General features: G+C 42.4%; 1 protein-coding gene across 5 annotated transcripts in view; it reads left to right on the top strand.

Moving 5' to 3' along the window:
• Positions 1-18,919, top strand: part of Fryl (FRY like transcription coactivator) — a 143,888-nt gene that overhangs the window by 37,368 nt on the left and 87,601 nt on the right. For 3 of the 5 annotated variants that reach the window (XM_051170788.1, XM_051170787.1, XM_051170786.1), the window contains exons 6-13: positions 4,172-4,251; positions 5,055-5,135; positions 7,480-7,648; positions 7,890-7,982; positions 9,845-9,943; positions 11,350-11,451; positions 17,605-17,708; positions 17,986-18,094. In XM_051170788.1, the coding sequence (XP_051026745.1) occupies positions 4,172-4,251; positions 5,055-5,135; positions 7,480-7,648; positions 7,890-7,982; positions 9,845-9,943; positions 11,350-11,451; positions 17,605-17,708; positions 17,986-18,094 (837 nt within the window). Of the gene's footprint in view, positions 1-4,171; positions 4,252-5,054; positions 5,136-7,479; positions 7,649-7,889; positions 7,983-9,844; positions 9,944-11,349; positions 11,452-15,013; positions 15,059-17,604; positions 17,709-17,985; positions 18,095-18,919 lie in introns of all 5 variants that reach the window. The other 2 variants (XM_051170785.1, XM_051170784.1) reach the window with 1 other exon arrangement.

Here is an 18,919-nt window from a genome sequence, read left to right as displayed (position 1 = left end):
GAAACTCAGGCTAAGTTGTTTTCCAAGAGCCGTTTGTCCTCTGTAAACGCATGGGCTCATGGGCAGAGCATCCTTCAGCTGCCAGGTGAGAACCGATTTCAGAGGTGCTTTCTGCTGTGTGCTGTTACAAGTAAAGAAAAGCCCTCAGTTGTAGTGATGCAGGGGCAACTATGCCATAGTTCTTTTGTTTCTAAATTTGCAAATTTGCCTTTTAATGATAAAGAAAAAAAAAAAAAAATAAATAAAGCTCTATGAAATTAAGGGAAAACAGCCAGTCTCTTCAAATTAAAGTTTTAATCATAAATTAAAAATAAAATCAAATAGCAGTTATTCAGCATGGGAGAATAAAACTAACTCAAGATTTAAAAATACACATTTTTTTTTAAAGTGAGAAGAGGGGCTAGGTAGGTGGTTCAGTGGGTAGCGTGTCTGCTGTGGGACCATGAGGACCTGAGTTCAGACCCCAGCATCTGTTCTAAAAACTGTGTATAACCCCCGTGCCACGGGTATAAGATGGCTGAATCCTCGGAGCTCATCAGCCTGGCAATCTAAGTTATTGAGGAACCCGTCTCAACAAGTGTGTTGGAGAAGTGATTGAGGAAACTATCTCACATCGGCCTAAGGTCCCGCACTCACACACAGGCAAGTGTACTCCCCTGACACACACACACCAACCATACACACCACACAATAATAATAATAATTAAACAATAAAGTAGAGACACCTCAACCTTCACAACCATGTGCTCATTCAGAAGAGCAAGGTGTGGCAAAGGCCGACTGTAGGCTTCAGTGCTGTTGCGGGGGCTTTCGGGATGCCCGGCAGAATCGTGTGTCACCCACACACTGGCATTTAGGAGCTCCAGGATACTTTGGGTCTTAGGCTGAGTTAGATGTTCATTGAGACAACGAGACCAGGTCAGCAACCCTGCTATGGAGGGGTTTTCACTGGTGGGCGGATGCTGGACATTTTCAGATGCATGGGCTGCATGTGAGATGCCAGTGGGTAGCCCCAAGGAAGGCCCAAGGCCTGTGGCTTCGTGTGCTGTGGAAGGCAGGCTGTGTTGCTCTCCTGCTGTGTTCCGCTCCTTATGTCACTGTGGGGAAAGTGAACCTGGCCATTCTTGAGGAGAGAAGCCTCCGTGACTCACCAGGTGACCTTGTGACAGGAAGCAATAACAAGATAAAATTTCTCAAGGTGGCCACTGGGATAAGCTATGAGTATCATGTGGTGGCCACTGCAGCCACACTTTTGGAATGTTCAAGGAGAAGATGAGACTGTTACCCCACAAAAATAGAGTCCCTGAGCTGATAGATTTCTGCTCTGTGTTTGTTTGTTTGTTTGTTTTTTGTTTTTTGCCATTCAGTTCAAGTTGTTTTCATTCTTGAAATAAGGAGTTATGCGTGCTGTGACCATTTTGAGCTCTGAAAGTCTTCTGTACATTTTAGTGCAGTCTTTATCCAGTATGAGTGGACCAGGCATTCTGTTACCGTTTTATTTCATTGTTTAAATACTTTTTTTTTTTTTTTTAAATTTTAGAAACTGGGGACTTAGAATATCCTAGAGAAACACCAACCCCAGAAGTTCATCTCCCTCATATAAAGGGCAAATACCTACCCTGTAAACCTATTGTAAGCAGAGTAGATGGTGTTAACCATGGGAGACAGTGCTACAGCGGGCGTGTTTAAGATGCTGATCATGGTGGTCTATCTAGGGTAGGACGATAGACACCTCTGAGTGGCCAAGTGCTGTCCCCCTGGAAATTGGTAGAATTTAGGAGTATAGAGCAAATACAGAATATTTTGGAGAAGTCATAGATTTAAGTAAGGTACCTTGCTTTTCATATCACACATCACTGGGCTACCCCTTCCTCCCCAAATCAAGTCACCAAAAATGTGGGGTTACATTATTTTACAGTCACAGATATCTGGGCCTGGCCTGCGTGATGAACATTGTGAGCAGTTAACTGAATTCTGGGAGTTGGGCCTGTCATTCAAGCACATCTTGTTTGATACTCAGGTTTGCTTCATCTCGTGGCCCATGTCTGCTAGGTTCAGATGATGGGGCTCAGAGCAGTGATTCCAACAATTTCATTGTTCCCTTTGGGGCTCTGCTAATAAGCTGTTGATCCAATAGAGGAAAACTGGTCCTGGGGGAGCAAAAGAGCCATGCCATCTGCCTTCAGGAGGCTTGGCCTCTTACCGTTCTCCCCTTGACTTGGCCTCAGCATTTTCATCTCATAGTCATCCATCTGCACTGAGTTTCCAGAAGGTGAGTTTGGCCTTGCCTCCTTTAGAGAAAGGTGGAACGGGTGAGCAGACAAGAGCGAATCTCCATTTGCAATGCCCCAAAGTTTGCTGGAGAGTATGGTTCTTTAAACTGCACGTGCGCTGTAGAGGGAGCGGAAACTCAAGTTTACATAGCAAGTTTGTCTGAATAGTGTCACTTAGCGCTCTGCTCTCCTGTCGTCATAACAGCCATCCTCTTCGTTGGGACAGCAGGGACTATTTGCAAGAGTCTGTAGACTATTGACGTTCCCTCGCAGAAGGAGGGGGTAGGGAGTGAGATTCCAGCCGCTGCCTCAACACCTTCTAGCCAACTGTATAGATTTCTGCCATGGCTGCCAGTGGCCTGGTAGTTCTGAGACGTCCTAGAATATACAGGAAAATGAAAGCGGGACATCTGTGCAGCTATGTGGATGTCACCACCCAGATTCACCTTAGTGATAGGATTCTGGTATATAGCAATTGGCAAAGATTTTATGAAAACCTGGAGCTCCTGTGGTTTTGTTTCTCTTTGCATTGGACCTCGGGTCCTTGGGATTGAATAGGTCGTGGTTTTGCCTAGGATGTACAGTGAGCATTGGTGTCATTGTGGCTGTCTGTGTTTGTTAGTTTTAAATGTTTGTTTACATGGGAGCCCACTGCTGAGTTGGCCAACTATAATTTAAACCTAATTACATGGATTTCAAGTTCAGTCCTTTGCTGGCCTCCTTCCTCACTATCTTGCTAATTTTTATCATAGTGTCTTAATTTTAAAAAAATGTTTTATATTTGTTCCTATAATGGTGTTTTTCTTGATTTTGAATTTTCTTTTAAGATAGTAATAATACTGTTTATTGTCATCTAGTACTTAATTTTGAATTTATAATTAGCACTAAGATTGGCCATTGTAACCATCACTATGTTTGTTTTTAGGCTTGTAATTGTTACTATGGAAAAGTGGGAACGTGGGCTGCAAAGATAGCTCAATGGTGAAGAGCTCTTACTGCTCTTGGAGAGGACCCAAGTTCGATTCCCAGCACTAATGTTGGGCAGCAGCTCACAACTGCCTGTAACTCCAGCTCTAGGGACCCAACGCTGGCAGCTTCCATGGGCCCAGACACTCCCATGCACATACCCTCATACATACACACAACTAAAATGAAAATACAAATAAATCTTTTTCCAAAGCAGAGGAAGTGTTTTATTCTGTTGTAGTTTTGACCTACAAATTAAATTGACAAAGGACAGACTGACAGGCAAAAGGGTTTACTTGATCTGCATCTGAAGGCCTTTATAGGAAAGAAATGAAGCAGCAAAGACGTGTTAGACAGGAGTTTGTATGCCAACCTGGTAGCTTAGGAGAGAAGGCTTTTGGATGTCTGGGGAAGTGCCTGGGAGGACATTTGTGTCGGCCAGCAGCTGCTCGGCGGGACCTATGTACACTGCCCCATCTCTGGGCTGACATCCTGTCTCCAGTAGTGATGTGCCTTCTTGCTGGTTCAGAAGGCCTTTACCCCTAGATCGAGTGAAATCCTCCAGGCTGTGAAACTCATGCCCTGGCTGTGGACAGGCACTTCTCATCCGCCTTGAGCTCAGAACAGTCTGCACCTCACAGTGCCACATGTGAGTGAGTGGCCCACTGTGATGCCCTCACTTGGGCAGTGTGGAAAGACCCTATGCCTCACCAGCAATGCTTAGGAAGCCTCTAACATTATCTCCGACTTGCTGTTGTCAGACTTGATGTTCTACCATCGGGTGTAAAATAGTAGCTTGTGCATTTTCCTTGAATTACTTATAAGACATTTATTGCCTTAGGAATAAATTTTTGGTAATATCAGAATGATGAGACTAAGTCTGCTATGTTACTTACATCTTCCTGACATGATGTCTTTTCTTTAAATTCTAGATTCCTGTTCACCCTGTGCCCGACCCCTTAGTTCATGAGGTTCTAAACCTGGCTTTTAAGCACTTTAAGCACAAGGAAGGGTAAGTATAGCTGACTTCAGGCGGTTGCTTTTTCTGCAGTCCAGACTCAGGCTATTTAAGTAAGATGTGAATGCTCTCCTCACCACTCCTGTTTTGTGCTGTCTTAAGGTTGCTGTGTAGATTAGGCTGGCCTTGAACTCTTGACTGTTTTGCCTTGGCCTCCCCAGTGCTGGAAGGACAGGCATGCATTGCGATGTCCTGGCTCTCAAGTTTGAATCAAAGCCATTATCTCCCCATTGTTTTCAGTCTTTCTCTAATATAGGAACACTTTTGTAAAAATAATTCATAGCACCGTGGATTGGATTCATAAGAGCCAGAGTTTATACATTTCATGGCAAGTTAAAATGTGTACAGAAGAAGCCAGGCGTGGTGGCGCATTCCTTTAATCCCAGCACTCCAGAGGCAGAGGCAGGCGGATTGCTGTGAGTTCGAGGCCAGCCTGGTCTACAGAGGGAGTCTAGGGCAGCCAAGGCTACACAGAGAAACCCTGTCTCGAAAAAAAAAAATGTATACAGAAGAAAACTTGTATGGTTTTTATCTTGTAAGTGGTCAGCAAAGCTGCTATAAAACGCTGCTTCTGATTGGTTTGTTTGTTTGTTTATTTATTTATTTATTCTTTCTGGCTTTCACTCTATAGCCCAGGCTGGCCTGGGATTCACTGTGTTGCTCATGTTAGCCTCATGCCGCTCTCATCCTCCTGCCTCAGCTTCCCAGGTCCCAGGATCAAAAGTGTGAGCTGCCGCACCTGGTGAGTGTGTCAGAAAACATGTACTGAAACCCCCGTGCTCACTCTGTTGTTCTAGATATTCGGGAACCAACACTGGCAACGTGCACGTCATTGCGGATTTATACGCAGAGGTCATCGGCGTTCTTGCCCAGTCAAAGTAAGCTTCGGAAACCACCGTGTGCGCTCGAGAGTGCTTTGTTCCCCAGGTGGCCCGCACTGCTTCTTTCACACCTGCACTTTTTGTCCTCAAATTGTCATGAGGCCTACCCAAGCATTGTCCACCCCTGAACTATGTAGCTTGCATTCACTTATTTCTAGTGTACACACACACACACAGTCAGACATTGTTCAGAAGAGTTCAAGCATTGCTTCAACTCCAGTTTCATAAGAATCCCATGCGAAATGTTTTGTTTTGTTTTGTTTTAACTTTTCATTTAGCACTCTGGGCAGAGGTAATTGATTTTATTGCTTTCCAGTTGAGTGCTTTTTATTTCTTAGCCTGCACTGAAGTGAATTCTAATCATCATGTTTTAATATGAAATAGTTTTCAGTAGCTAGAAAAGGCACCAAATAAGGAAGGATAAAAGATGCCAGATTACTCAAGAGCATGCTCTTTAGAAGGCATGCTCACCAGGCTCTACTGAACCGTCTCCTGTTGGCTAGAACGTGGTTCTCTGGTTGCTCCAAAAACTGGACGTGTTTGGGTTTGCCTTTGTTCCAACTGGGGAGTGTGTTAGGAGAATAGTGTCAGTTTGCATTTACCTGGGTGGGTTTTGAAGAGTCTTTGATCCTGAATCATGACATAACAACCATTTTAAATTCTTAGAAGGCAAAGCTTAATTGTCATCAGTGTTCAGCAGTTTGCATTTTAACATTCAGTAATGTACATTATTTAGTACATTTTAATCTTTTTTTTAACATGCTAGAGACCTTTGTGTAGTTCATGTCATCAGACTTAGAACATAGCTTGAGTATTTTAAGTGGTCAACCCCGTGCCCCAAAATAAAACCTTAATGTTGAATTCCACTTAGCCCACAATGGTTCCTCAACTCAGGTGATGGGACACAAAATCCTAGGTATAAGCAGTGATAGGTTTTTCTTTACATCGCAATTCACGGGGTTCTTAAAAATAAAAATGTGTCTCAGTCTTAGAAACGTCAGTCAGAAATTCTAAGTAATAGAGTAGCAAACTAGAGTAATTTGGGAGTGTACTGAGTTACTTGGCCAAGATAACTCTGTGGCAGGGATAAGGAGTGTAATTCACTGTGACCAGCCTCCCTCGTTTAGGCTGTGAGAGAAAGAAACACAGTGCCATAGGACAGCACTGCAGCATTTCCACTCCTGCACATAAGGAGTATGGAGAGCTGTGATGGGGCTCACTCCATAAGACAGTCACACCCAGGAGCATGGAAAGCTGTGATGGGGCTCACACCACAAGAGAGTCACACCCAGGAGCATGGAGAGCTGTGATGGGGCTCACACCACAAGAGAGTCACACCCGGGTGCATAGAGAGCTGTGATGGGGCTCACATCACAAGAGAGTCACACACGGGAGCATGGAGAGCTGTGATGGGGCTCACACCACAAGAGAGTCACACCTAGGAGCATGGAGAGCTGTGATGGGGCTCACAGACAAGAGAGTCACTCCCAGAGGGCATTTCCACCAAGGAGTTTGAGAAGAGACTGATGGAGGCTAGGGATGCCTTCTAATGTTGTCCAGAGCCATTCTGTGGTTGCAGTGATTTAAGCTCAATCTTTGATTGTCCTTGTGGAATTTTGGTTGGTGGTTTTTGTTTTGCTTTGTTTTGTTTTGTTTCTAAGACAGGGTCTCGCCGTTGTAGCCTAGGTTGACCCACAACTTGTTGCATAGATAGCCTAGATTGGCCTCTTGGCAATCCTGTCGCAGCCTCTGGTTCTATCCATGTACCAGAGTGCTTGGCTTTAGATATCTGTTTTAAATATAAGCAAAGAAGCTCTAGTCACACAGAGTGGTGGTTTGGACTCAGCATTGGGCTCACATAGTGCAAACCTTCTGATCCTATTCACGTAGGGAAATCAGCACCTTTCTTCTATGCCTCTGTACTCAGGATACTGATTTTCAGTTGTCATCAATACCCTACAATTGATTGGTTTGTCTCTTTGTTTAATTTGTTGTCCCTGATCTGTTCCCTATGTAACTGTCATAAGAAACTTTAAAAGGGGCTTTAAAATTTGGAGATTTATTTATATGATGTTTTTTTGAGGATGTTATTTGGTGTTATTTTATTGTTACTAATAAATAGCAACAACATAAGAAAATATCCTCTATGAGCTCCCAACTTTAAAATAAACCTAGAGTGCATCAGCATAGTGTCACATTTTACTGAGTGTGTTTTTCTGGTTTTTCTGATGAGGGCGGAGAAAGGAGACACCTAAGACCAGGATGTACATCCTCTGATTTCGATCGTGTGGGAAGTTAGCGGTTTTGATTCAAGTCCATGATGTTTCCATGTATATTAAAGGTTTCAGGCTGTAAGGAAGAAGTTCGTGACTGAGTTGAAAGAGCTGCGACAGAAGGAGCAGAGCCCGCACGTGGTCCAGAGCGTCATCAGCCTGGTAATGGGGATGAAGTTCTTCCGAGTGAAGATGTACCCCGTGGAAGACTTCGAGGCCTCCTTTCAGTTCATGCAGGTGACAGCCAGTCAGCCCAGCACTACCTGTTCCTATTACTTCCAATGCCGTTGTTACTGATTTTTTTTTTTTTAAGTCTGATGTGTGGTAACTCCCTTTGATGTAGAGTGACTCTCTGTTTTAAATTCAGGCCATCTTGCCCTTAGCTTTGTGATAAAATAAGCAAGTGTCTGTGAAAGTGTGATAGTATGAATTCTTCACCCTTTTGTCAATCTAAACATCCCTTTTATTCCCTTTCAAGGAATGCGCTCAGTATTTCTTAGAAGTAAAAGATAAGGATATAAAACATGCGCTCGCTGGTTTATTTGTGGAAATTCTCATCCCTGTAGCCGCTGTAAGTATGTCTTCATAGCATGCAGCATATAAAAACGTACTACCTTTTCTTCCCGAAAAACTCTCACAAGACAGTGAGCCAGTGCCGGGCTCTCTTAGCCCTGTGCACCTGCTCCTCAGAGGACGGTTTGTTATGTTGAATGATGTAGATTGTTTTGCATATCATTTCATAGGTTCGTATTATTTTCCAGTTATCATCAATGATAGGGTAAATGTAGCCTCTTTTGGCTAGATATGAAAGTTGATTGCATTTTATTCAGATTTCACTCTACTTAAAATTTTAGTGAAGATATTTATTTTTATGTTGAGAAGTGAAAGTGCTCGCTTCTGTGCGTTGTCTGGTGGTCTGTGTATTTTTATGAGCTGCCTGATGTGCTCATGCATTGCTATTGCTTCTGGGATATGCTTAGGAGAGGTGGGGTAGCCAGAAATTGATTGTTCATCTATCTATCTATCTATCTATCTATCTATCTATCTATCTATGCATGTATGTACGTATCTATCATCTATCAATGTATGTATGTATGCATGTATCTATCATCTATCCATCTATCTATCTATCTGTCTATCTGTCTATCTACCTATCTGTCTATCTATAGGTTTTTCAAGACAGGGTTTCTGTGTGTAGCTGTGGTTGTCCTGGGACTCACTTTGTATACCAGGCTGGACTCAAATTCATACAGACCCAAGTGCCTCTGCCTCTCGAGTGCTGGGATTAAAGGTGTGTACCACCACTTCCTGGCTAAGATTGTTTCTTAAAAAGAAGTTAAGAAACTGAATATTAATGACAGTGGTTGGCACGGCTTCAAAAACTGCTTTTGCTATTAGCTTAATGCTAAATTAGGAAGTTTTTTTTTAATGGGTACAAATAAAACCTGTAAATTAAAGGTTTGCAAATGACCACAGTCAACCTGCTCATCTTTCATCCTTACGTTTAGTCCCATAAACTAGACTCACTTTATTAACAGGCAGACAAGACTTTTTTTTTTTTTTAAGTCAGTCATTATTGTCATCTGTTATCTATGGTGAGTTTTTCCTCAAGTCCATTCACTCTTGCGTATGTGGGGTAGAGCCTCTCCATAGGAAATTTGTGGGGACATGCCTCAACCTCTGTAAAAGCGATGTCTTGTTCCTGAAACATACTGCATCTCTAGTGATCTTCTTCCCCTCTTTGGCTGGCCTGCCTTTATCCCTTCATTATACAGTGTTTTCCGCTTATCAGGAATTCATCTGTGCATAGAAAATAGACACCAGCAAGCCAGGAAATACTCTGTGTGACTCTCCAGCTTATTTCTGGGATGCAAACAGAGAATAAACTTGGATGCAGCGTATGTTGGATGTCATGCTACGGCAGGCACCGTGAAGAGCTTACACGGGTGCACAGAAAGGGGGATTGGCTAAGGGTAGAGGAGTTGAACTCCTAAATAGAGAATGGTTATATAAGTACCATCTTGAGAGAGATGGCGACAACTGAGCAAGCGCTCGGGAGAGAGGCATAGGAAGATGCTGTGGCCTATCCAGTCTCCCAGGGATGAAGCTGTAGGAACCAGGGCAGAGAGGCTTGTTCAATAAATGAGCTGGGTTCAGCGTAGAGCTAATTCCTTATAGAATTCATCCGAAAGGCCGCTCAGCACCCGCAGGGCACAGGTGGCCCATTCTTCCACGCCCGTCCCTCCACACCCGCTCTGTGTGCTCACCTCAGGTCTACTTCAGGTTTGCTTTACAACATGTGGTACATAGGCCTTCTATGTAAATCTCCATGAATCATTAACTTATTTCAGACCTTGCCAAAAGGTCTCGTAACGCGTTTATAGTTTACCAGCAGTCACCATTTATCTCTGTTTGTCTTAACTCTTTCCGTAGGCTGTTAAAAATGAAGTCAATGTCCCCTGTTTGAAAAATTTTGTGGAGATGCTGTATCAGACTACGTTTGAACTAAGTTCCAGGAAGAAGCATTCACTGGTATTGAGAAGTGTTTCAAACCTTCGTTCACTTTGTTGGGAGTTTTCATAGTTGACTTATGCCTCCTGTAGCAATCAAAGAGAAGTGCAAAATGTGAAATTTTAAATACCCAGGACAGGGCAGACTTTGCACATGTAGTTTTCCCTGTTCCATTTCAGGTTTTCTACTTTTTATTATTAAGGAAAAAAGAAAGTTGCCAGGCACAGTGGCTCATGCCTTTAATCCCAGCACTTGGGAGTTAGAAGCAAAAGGATCTCTGAATTTGAGGCCAGCCTGGTCTACATAGCAAGTTCCAGGACAGTCATGGCTCAATAGAGAAACCCTATTAACAAGGGGAAGGAGTGAGGAGGGAGAGGGAAGAGGCTGGGAGGGAGAGAAAGGAAGGAGAGGGAGGGAGGGAGGAAGGTGTGGGGAGGGAGGGAGGGAGGGAGAGAAGGGAAGAAGATGGGGGAGGGAGGGAGGGAAGGAGGGAGAAAAAAGGAGGGAAGAAAGGAGGGAGGAAGGTGTGGGGAGGGAGGGAGGAAGGTGTGGGGAGGGAGGGAGGGAGGGATAGTTTATTGAGTAATTACAAAGCACCTGCAGACTGAGGTGTAGCTGGAACACTGTCTTACAGAGATGGCCAATCTTGTTTTACTGCCTCTGTGTTTAATGGGTTCTTCAGACTTCCTGCTCAGTGTTTACCTGTCTTGACAGGTGCCTTAAATTTTATTTTATGGTATATATTGAATATAGTTTTATATTAAACCATATGTTTTTATTTTATACCATAAAATTGTATTGGAAAGCATCGTGTATTAAGGCCCATTCCCTGTGTAATTTCATCACTTCCGGTCTGATGCTGACATCACTTTTTTCTCCAGTAAGCCCATCCACTTCACATTATTTTTATGCAGTTAGGGAAAGTGTGGAGAGTTGGCCAAATAGTGACCGTCTGCATTAGAGATAAAATAGTGGTGAATCTTACTTGTGCCAGACATTGCCCTAAATGCTTCGTGTTCTTTGGCCTCAGGTCTGAGTAGGACGTTCGTGATTCTCGCTTTACATATTTGGAAAATAAGCCGCAGTAGTCACATGCTTGGCCATAATCAGCTGGAGCTCAAATGCCAGCCTGTCCCTTGGTCTGTTCCAGAGCTCTGCAGTGGGGAGGGGATGAGACGGGTCCAGGGAAAGGGAAGAACTTGCCCTAACTTGGGAGATGCCAGTTAAGGAATTGTTCTTGTGGGATGTGCCTTGTTCTCAGTTGTCGGTAGTCTATGAAATGATGTTTCCTATTGAAAAGGGGGAGGCTGTATAGGAAGTTTTTCATTTTATTTATTCATTTTTCTTTAAGAGCATGAATGAACCTGTCACTCATGAGTCTTGCACCTTTCCATGAAAAATAATTCTCTTTTCCCTGTCTCTCACAGGCTTTGTACCCATTAATTACCTGTCTTTTATGTGTCAGTCAGAAACAGTTTTTTTTAAATAACTGGCATATTTTCCTACAAAACTGTTTGTCACATTTAAAGGTAAGACACTGTTACATCTCTGACCTGTTGATACTGACGATGATGTGTTCATCTCTGTCCACTGAACAGCAAATGGCAAAACGTTGGTTTTTCTTGGTGCATTTGAATACTACAATTGGCAGTCTTTTGTGGACTGTACTTCTGTAGGGAACTGTGTATAGCGATTAATAAACCTTTGCTTGAACATTTTGGTTTGTTTTAATGCAGAATTGTGTATTTTCAAGGGTCATATCATCTTAGGTGTTAGTAGTGATATTTACTTAGAAATACAATTATCAAGAATTATGAATGAACTATTAATCTCGTAAAACCCTCCACATACTTATTTTCTCTTTTGTTCTAAGAAAGATCAGTAATGTTGACTCAAGGCTGATTAATATGCAAAAGCTTTGATCGTAAACTGTCGCTAAACCCTCGGCAGTGAGTGTACCCAGCCGGATCTGAACACAGGGTACCACATCCTCAGCATGCAAGCTCTGAACGCACACAGGGTACCACATCCTCAGCATGCAAGCTCTGAACGCACACAGGGTACCACATCCTCAGCATGCAAGCTCTGAACACAGGGTACCACATCCTCAACATGCAAGCTCTGAATGCACACAGGGTACCACATCCTCAGCATGCAAGCTCTGAACGCACACAGGGTACCACATCCTCAGCATGCAAGCTCTGAACGCACACAGGGTGCCACATCCTCAGCATGCAAGCTCTGAAGATAGGGTACCACATCCTCAGCATGCAAGCTCTAAACGCACACAGGGTACCACATCCTCAGCATGCAAGCTCTGAACGCACACAGGGTACCACATCCTCAGCATGCAATCTCTGAATAGAGGGTACCACATCCTCAGCATGCAAGCTCTTGAAACTATGACTTGAGTGGAGGGGTACTTGTCACTAATACTGTCTGGCACATCCACACTTGTCCTTACTGTCTTCAGTGCAGCCTGTTGAGGGACTGTTTTCTTCCCAGAATGCTCTGCCATCCTAGTCCTCATTTCCTCTTTGGCTGGGGACACAGTCAATGTGTAACCCCAGTGGCGTGAGTATGCTTCATCTGCATGTCTCATCAATCCAGGGGTGGGGGAGTTCATTCAGATATTTGCTCCCAAGTGGGAGAAGTGTAGTTGACTTGTAATTTCCCTTCCTGTTCCTTGTCTGAGCTGCACTGGAGACTGAAGGCCTGATGCTTTGACGATAGTAAAACCAAGGCACAGAGAGGTTAAGTGAAGGTCTCAGGCCATGTGACCCACTGAGTATTGTGAACACCAGGACTCCAGGGACTCCAAGGACTTCGAGAATAGTCCCCTGGATATCAATTTCAGCATCTTTTTCATGATTTTATGTATTGTCTTCAAAACTGCTGACTTCGTAGTAAGGTATATGAAGGATATAAGTCTTCAAACAAACATTTTTTCCTGTTCTTCTTATTACACGTGCACTAATTTATTTTATTCCTTCTTACACAAGAATTGAGATAATCTCTTTCATTATGAAAATCTCCAAGACTAGATCGAGGCGACTCTTTACATCTCACAAAGAGGGAAGAGACAGTGCCAGCTATTCACAGGGTTACCGTTTCTGTCCTTGGTTTGAGAATTCACATGGTCATAGGCACTGATGGGAGTATGCTGATTTCTCCAGGAAGGTTCTAAGATATGCATTTAGCGTTCCTGGGAGAGCGCTCTGTCCCACGCAGTCCATACCTTTCTGTTGCTTTGTTGAAGTTTCTTTCTATCTTTATTCCCACCTAACATACTTACAATGCGTTCACAGTGCTTCAAACCGACCCCACCCCACCTCACCCCCCCCCTTTTTTTTTTTGTCTTGAGGCTTCCATTTAAAATGCTGTTTTCTTCGACCCCTTACCTCCTGTTTAATATTTCTGGCATATTGTCCATGTAAATGAATGGCTGTATCAATCTGCCAGGCTACAGGACATAAGAGCCACTTAGCTTAGCCTGAATCTGTATTAGTCACCTTGGCCATTAACCCTTAGCTAACATTAAGGCTCTATTCAGCAGAAATCGTGTGACTTGGCTCCTGCTTGTTCAGCGTCCGAGAATGTGGCTGTTGTGCTCAATTCTATGAAAGGAGTTTTAAACATTCTAAGAAATGCTATGCCAGCTATGTGTCATAACAAGTTTTTTTTTTTCCTCCTATTTTGTTGGGACATTAAACGAAAGTTGCCTGATTCAAGTTAATCTCCTGACTTAAAAACAAAAATCCACCTAAAATGTTTTTATTTGATCAACACCATTCCTTCCTAGGATTTGTTTTTTTGTTTTGTTTTGTTTTTTAAATAGTTACTGGATGCCATATGGATAATATCTTGTGATTTTCACTGTAGCTGAGGCAGAACAGGGATAAATGACCTGTGTGTACATCTCCAGCAGTGACAGGCATGGCTCTGCATCCACAGTCATCCAGCTTTAAATAGTGCTTGCCCCTTCCGGTCTTCATATTGTCCTGGAATGTGCTGAAAGGAATGCTGAGTGTTTTAAGGAAGCTTCTGGACATTATGGCCCAGAGTCATAAGATTAAGTATTGTGAATTTTCTAGACACAGCTATTATACAGCTTTAAAAAAAACAAAAAACAATTAACGGTGCCAGGCTGAGGAGATGACTCAGGTAAAGGGTTGCAGTGTGAGGAACAGACTTAGCATTCCCAGAACCCATATGGATGTTGGGTAGGCCTTGCAGCTTTCCTATAATCCAGTACTTAGAAGGTGGAGACAGGGGATGGGTCACCAGGACAAATTGGCCACCTAGACTAGAATGGCAGCTTCAGTTCAATTGAGAGACTGTCTGTCAACTGGGTGATGTGGAAAGTGATGGAGGAAAACTCCAGAAGTCAGCCTTAAGAAAACGCACACATGCACACATGCTCGCGCACGCGCGCGCGCACGCGCGCACACACACACACCCTCATGCATTCTTAAGCAAATAGTTCTATCTCGCACAGAGATATATAAAAGTTAGCATGCCAAGTTGTTGATTTGGTAGTCACAATAAATGGACTTCCTTGCTATGTGCTTATCGTGTGTGAAAGAATGGCGCTTCATTTCCACTGGACAGTCAAACTTAAAATTGTCCTCTTAACAAGAATATGTAAATTTCCATTGCTTTATCTTTAGTCAATTTAGCTTCACTCAGTTTATGAGTACCTATTTTAAAGTTTCTGAAGAATTACTAAGAGACAGAGGAATAGCGTAGGAACTATAGAAAGAATAACCCAGCGATTTTCCCCCAGTACTTTATATGTAGTTTCTTCCATTTGAATTTAATGTTGGGAGGGAAACCAGCTAATGAGACATTTGAGTTTTCTCCCAGCTTGCGTGTCAGAGGCTTGCTCCAGGATACCCAAACTTTGGGATTGGATTTTGTTTTTGTTCTTGTTTTGTTTTCTTAGCATTTCTGGCCACTGCCTTGGAAATGTCAAATTTCTTCTAAATAGAGACCTTGGTGAGGAGCTGTCGTGTTTCGTGCTTACTTTCATCTAACATGCATGTGCTGCATCTCATGTTTACGTTTGCTGTCTCACGTTGCTTTATTTAGATGCCATCTAACAACAGTATCAGAAAACAAATAGAAACCCTGCAGGTGAGTGGTGTTGACGTCACCAAGTAAAGTATTGCTTTATTTCCTTTAAGAGCAGCATTTGTGGGTTTTTTGTTTGTTTGTTTTGTTTTGTTTTTCTTTTTCTTTTGCCCATTGTTGCATTGCATGTCTGAAGTATTTACCCCCAACCTGCTTTTACTGTGTGTGTGTGTGTGGAAGAGTAGCCCACAGAGGGTGCCCCCTTCAGAAGGTCAGCTGTTACCGTAGCGCCAGGAAGATGTGGTGTAGAGGTGGGGGTGCTGATGGAGGCCAACTGGTGCTGGAGCTTACAGGCTTTATTACTATGTTTAATTTAACATTATTCAATTGTTCTAAATGAAGATGTTAAAAGATATATATTCCAATAATAGCTTAGGTTTTAGATATGGTTTTGGTGAATGAGTTTTTAAGCTTTTATTCTGGGCTGGAGAGATGGCTCAGAGATTAAGAGCACTGGCTATTCTTCTAAAGGTCCTGAGTTCAATTCCTAGCAACCACATGGTGGCTCACAACCATCTATAATGAGATCCGGTGCCCTCTTCTGGCCTGTGGGCAGAATATTGTATAAAAAAGAAATAAATCTTTAAAAAAAAAAAATAAACTTTTATCTTATTGGTTTGGGTTTTGTAACAAAGCAGTCTTTTAAGTTCACTCTAGAGAAAAAGGAATACACACATTAAAGTGGTTGCCATAGGGGTCATGTTTGACTGATGTGTCAAAACTTTGTAGACTACTAAAGTTCTTAGACTTTTATGTAACATTCTGATTTGTAAGGATTTTTACCTAGAGAATTACACCTTTTTGTTTAAAGCCTAGATCAATTCAGGATAATTTTTATTCTAACATATTCAGCAAAAACAATTAATTAGTTCCTTTCTATCTTCCTCCTCTCTCCTTCCTTTTCTCTGCTCTGTCCATCATGGATACACTCTACTTTCTATGGGTTCCACAAATGTCTGGCGCTATGCAGCCACCATCACGGGGTCCTTCAGAGGGTTTTTAAGGCCGAAAATGTCCTCTGTGCTCTCTCTCTTTCCCTATCTTCTTAATTTCTTGCTGACCTCTTAGTGTCATATCTGATTTGGGGTTTAAATGGTAGAAAGGAAAGTTATGTTTTATTGATGACATTATTGTAAAAATTTGGTTATTTGGTTAGTAACATTCATGAATTACTTGAAACTTTTGCTGCTTTAGTAGCAAACAGAAGGCTACCCCAGGAGGAATGTGTGATGTTTGGGATCACCATGGACCCTTACCATGGAGCAAGGGACTGGTATTGGGAGTATTTGGTTTTGCCAGTCATAATTCTATCAAATCTTTATATAGATATATGCAAAACCTCATTTGGTCACTAATGGATAAGTCTATTATCAAACACTCTCCATCTTTTTATTGTTGTTGTTGATTTTAATTATTTGTAGTAGAAATTTGTTATTCTAAACCTTAAAACAAAATAGAACTGCGGAAATAAACAAAGTATTTTTAAGAATTCTTGCTGGACATAGTGTCATATACCTTTAGTCCCAGTACTTGGGAGACAGAGGCAAGAAGATCTCTGTGAGTTTGAGGCTAGCCTGGTCTACATTGCTAGTTTGAGGCCAGGTGGGCAGGCCTATGTAGTGCTGTCTTAAAGAAGTCTTTGTTAGTTCCCACATATAATTGCTTAACAATATAGAAATCTTCTAGAATGAATACTTAAAAACGTGGATTTTTAACAGTCAACCTGCAGATTTATTTAAGTGTTTCCTGCCACATTTTCAAAATTTGCAGTGTCTCATTGCATGACTGTGGTCATAACAACAGCTAAAGTAAAGAGAAAATTCACTGATAAAACTGGCTGAAATGAAAGAGTTTTCTCATTATAAACCAGAAGGTTCTGATTCTACATAAAAATTAGCAATCCTATACTTGACGCTGAGTGGATACTCAGTGCACGACAGGCACTGTTGCCAGTACATTGTAGGCTGTGGTATTCTTGACTGTCTTCCCTCCAGTTAGAGATGAGGACACCACAGAACACAGGAAGGGATGAAAGAGCATCTAGGGCTTAGGTATAAACCCAGGGTTTCTGATTTCATGAGCAGGCTTCCAAGTCTCAGGTCTATATCTTCTCTCACCAAAAACAAATGTGCTCACTAATGTTTGGTGTTATTTCGCAAAGTCATGTGACGAATACTGTTCGGTATTTCAGACTTGATCTGCCTATAGACTCCGAATGAATTAAAGGAGAATAGCTCATTAGTTGTGTCAGTATTGAGTAGTTGGATGATAGGCGTTATCATTTGAAGTTCTCAGAAATGTTGATGAGATTCTAATATTTGATCGTATTTTGGAGCACAGTGATGAGTTCAGCCGCTTTATTGATGGTCCCTTTTGAGCCATCTATACTTAGCACAACTAAACACAGACTGACTTAATTCAAGTTTCTTAGACGGAACCAAACAGGGAAGGTGGGGGCTTTTAGTTGTCGTCAGAGAGTATGTTTGATCTTAAATGTTTACCAGTATTCTTTAATAAATTTATTCTTATTCTCTTTTGTTTTTAAACAGAATAAAGATCCTAAAATGTCTCGAGTTGCACTGGAGTCTTTGTATAGACTGTTGTGGGTTTATGTAATTAGAATAAAATGTGAGAGCAATACTGTAACTCAAAGGTGAGTATTCTCTTAAAGTGCATCTAAAATAAAACCTTGGCAGGTAGGATATGGCTCAGAGACAAAGCGTGTGCCTCGCACATCTAGGGCTCCGAGCTCTATCCTCACTTCTAAAAGAAATAAGTAAAAGCTCATACCAGTCATACCAGTGGAATTTACCCAAGCGTTGTGGCGAGGAATCTGAATTCCCCTGAAATAAGGGACAGCAGGAACTCTTCATGAGTGTGGCTGCATCGTTACAACCTCATGGTCATTAAGTCATCTTTTCTGCCTACAGTCGCCTGATGAGCATAGTGTCAGCCCTCTTCCCCAAAGGCTCCCGCAGTGTGGTCCCCCGTGACACCCCTCTCAATATATTCGTGAAGATCATCCAATTCATTGCTCAGGTGGGTGCTTCGCCTCCTCAGCCCTCTTGTACAGGCTGCCAGGGAAAACTATTTTAATAATTTTTAAAAATTTTCTTACACATTTAAAGGCATGTTTTAAAAATATTAATACGATTCAAGAGTGAAAAATAAATGTGCTTAGAAAGTTTTCAAAATACAGGATGCTAATGATTTTTTTTGTTTGTTTGTTTGTTTGCTTGCTTGCTTGCTTTTGAGTGTGACAAAGAATGGAAGGAACCACATAGGTGGACATACATTTAATTGAGGGAAAGTCCTAAAAAAAAAAAATGCCTCTGTATCTTGGTGTGTGTGTGTGTGTGTGTGTGTGTGTGTGTGTGTGTGTGTGTGTTTTGACACTGTGATGGGAACAAACAATTTTCTTAGTTACGATTTGTATTGCTGTCCTAAAACACCACTGACCAAAATCACCGTCAGGAAGAAAAGGTTTATGTCAACTTACAATTCTCAGGTCCCAGTCTGTTATCAAAGAAAGTCAGGGTAGGAGCTCAAGGTAGCAACCGGGAGGGGGGGATAGGGGGGAGGAGCTGTTGCAGATGCCACGGGTTTCTTACTGGCTTGCTCAGCCTCCTTTCTTATAGCGCTCAGAGGTGGCAGCACTGACAGTGAGTTGGGCCCTCCTACATCAATCAAGGGAATGCACCACAGGCTTGCCCACAGACTAATCTGATGGGGGCGCTCAATCCAGGTTCCCAGCATCTTCATCTACTAAGCCATGGCACTGGCTCTTTACCTTATTTTTGGAGGTGGGGCCTCTTACTGAACCTGAAGCTAACTGATTGGCTAAACTGACTCTCCAGTCTGTCT

Source organism: Acomys russatus, chromosome 28 (genome assembly GCF_903995435.1).
Source record: "Acomys russatus chromosome 28, mAcoRus1.1, whole genome shotgun sequence".
In the NCBI taxonomy this organism is placed as follows: domain Eukaryota; kingdom Metazoa; phylum Chordata; class Mammalia; order Rodentia; family Muridae; genus Acomys; species Acomys russatus.
The sequence above is the reverse complement of the archived record's forward strand: the minus strand, read 5'-3'. Positions and strand labels throughout refer to the sequence as shown.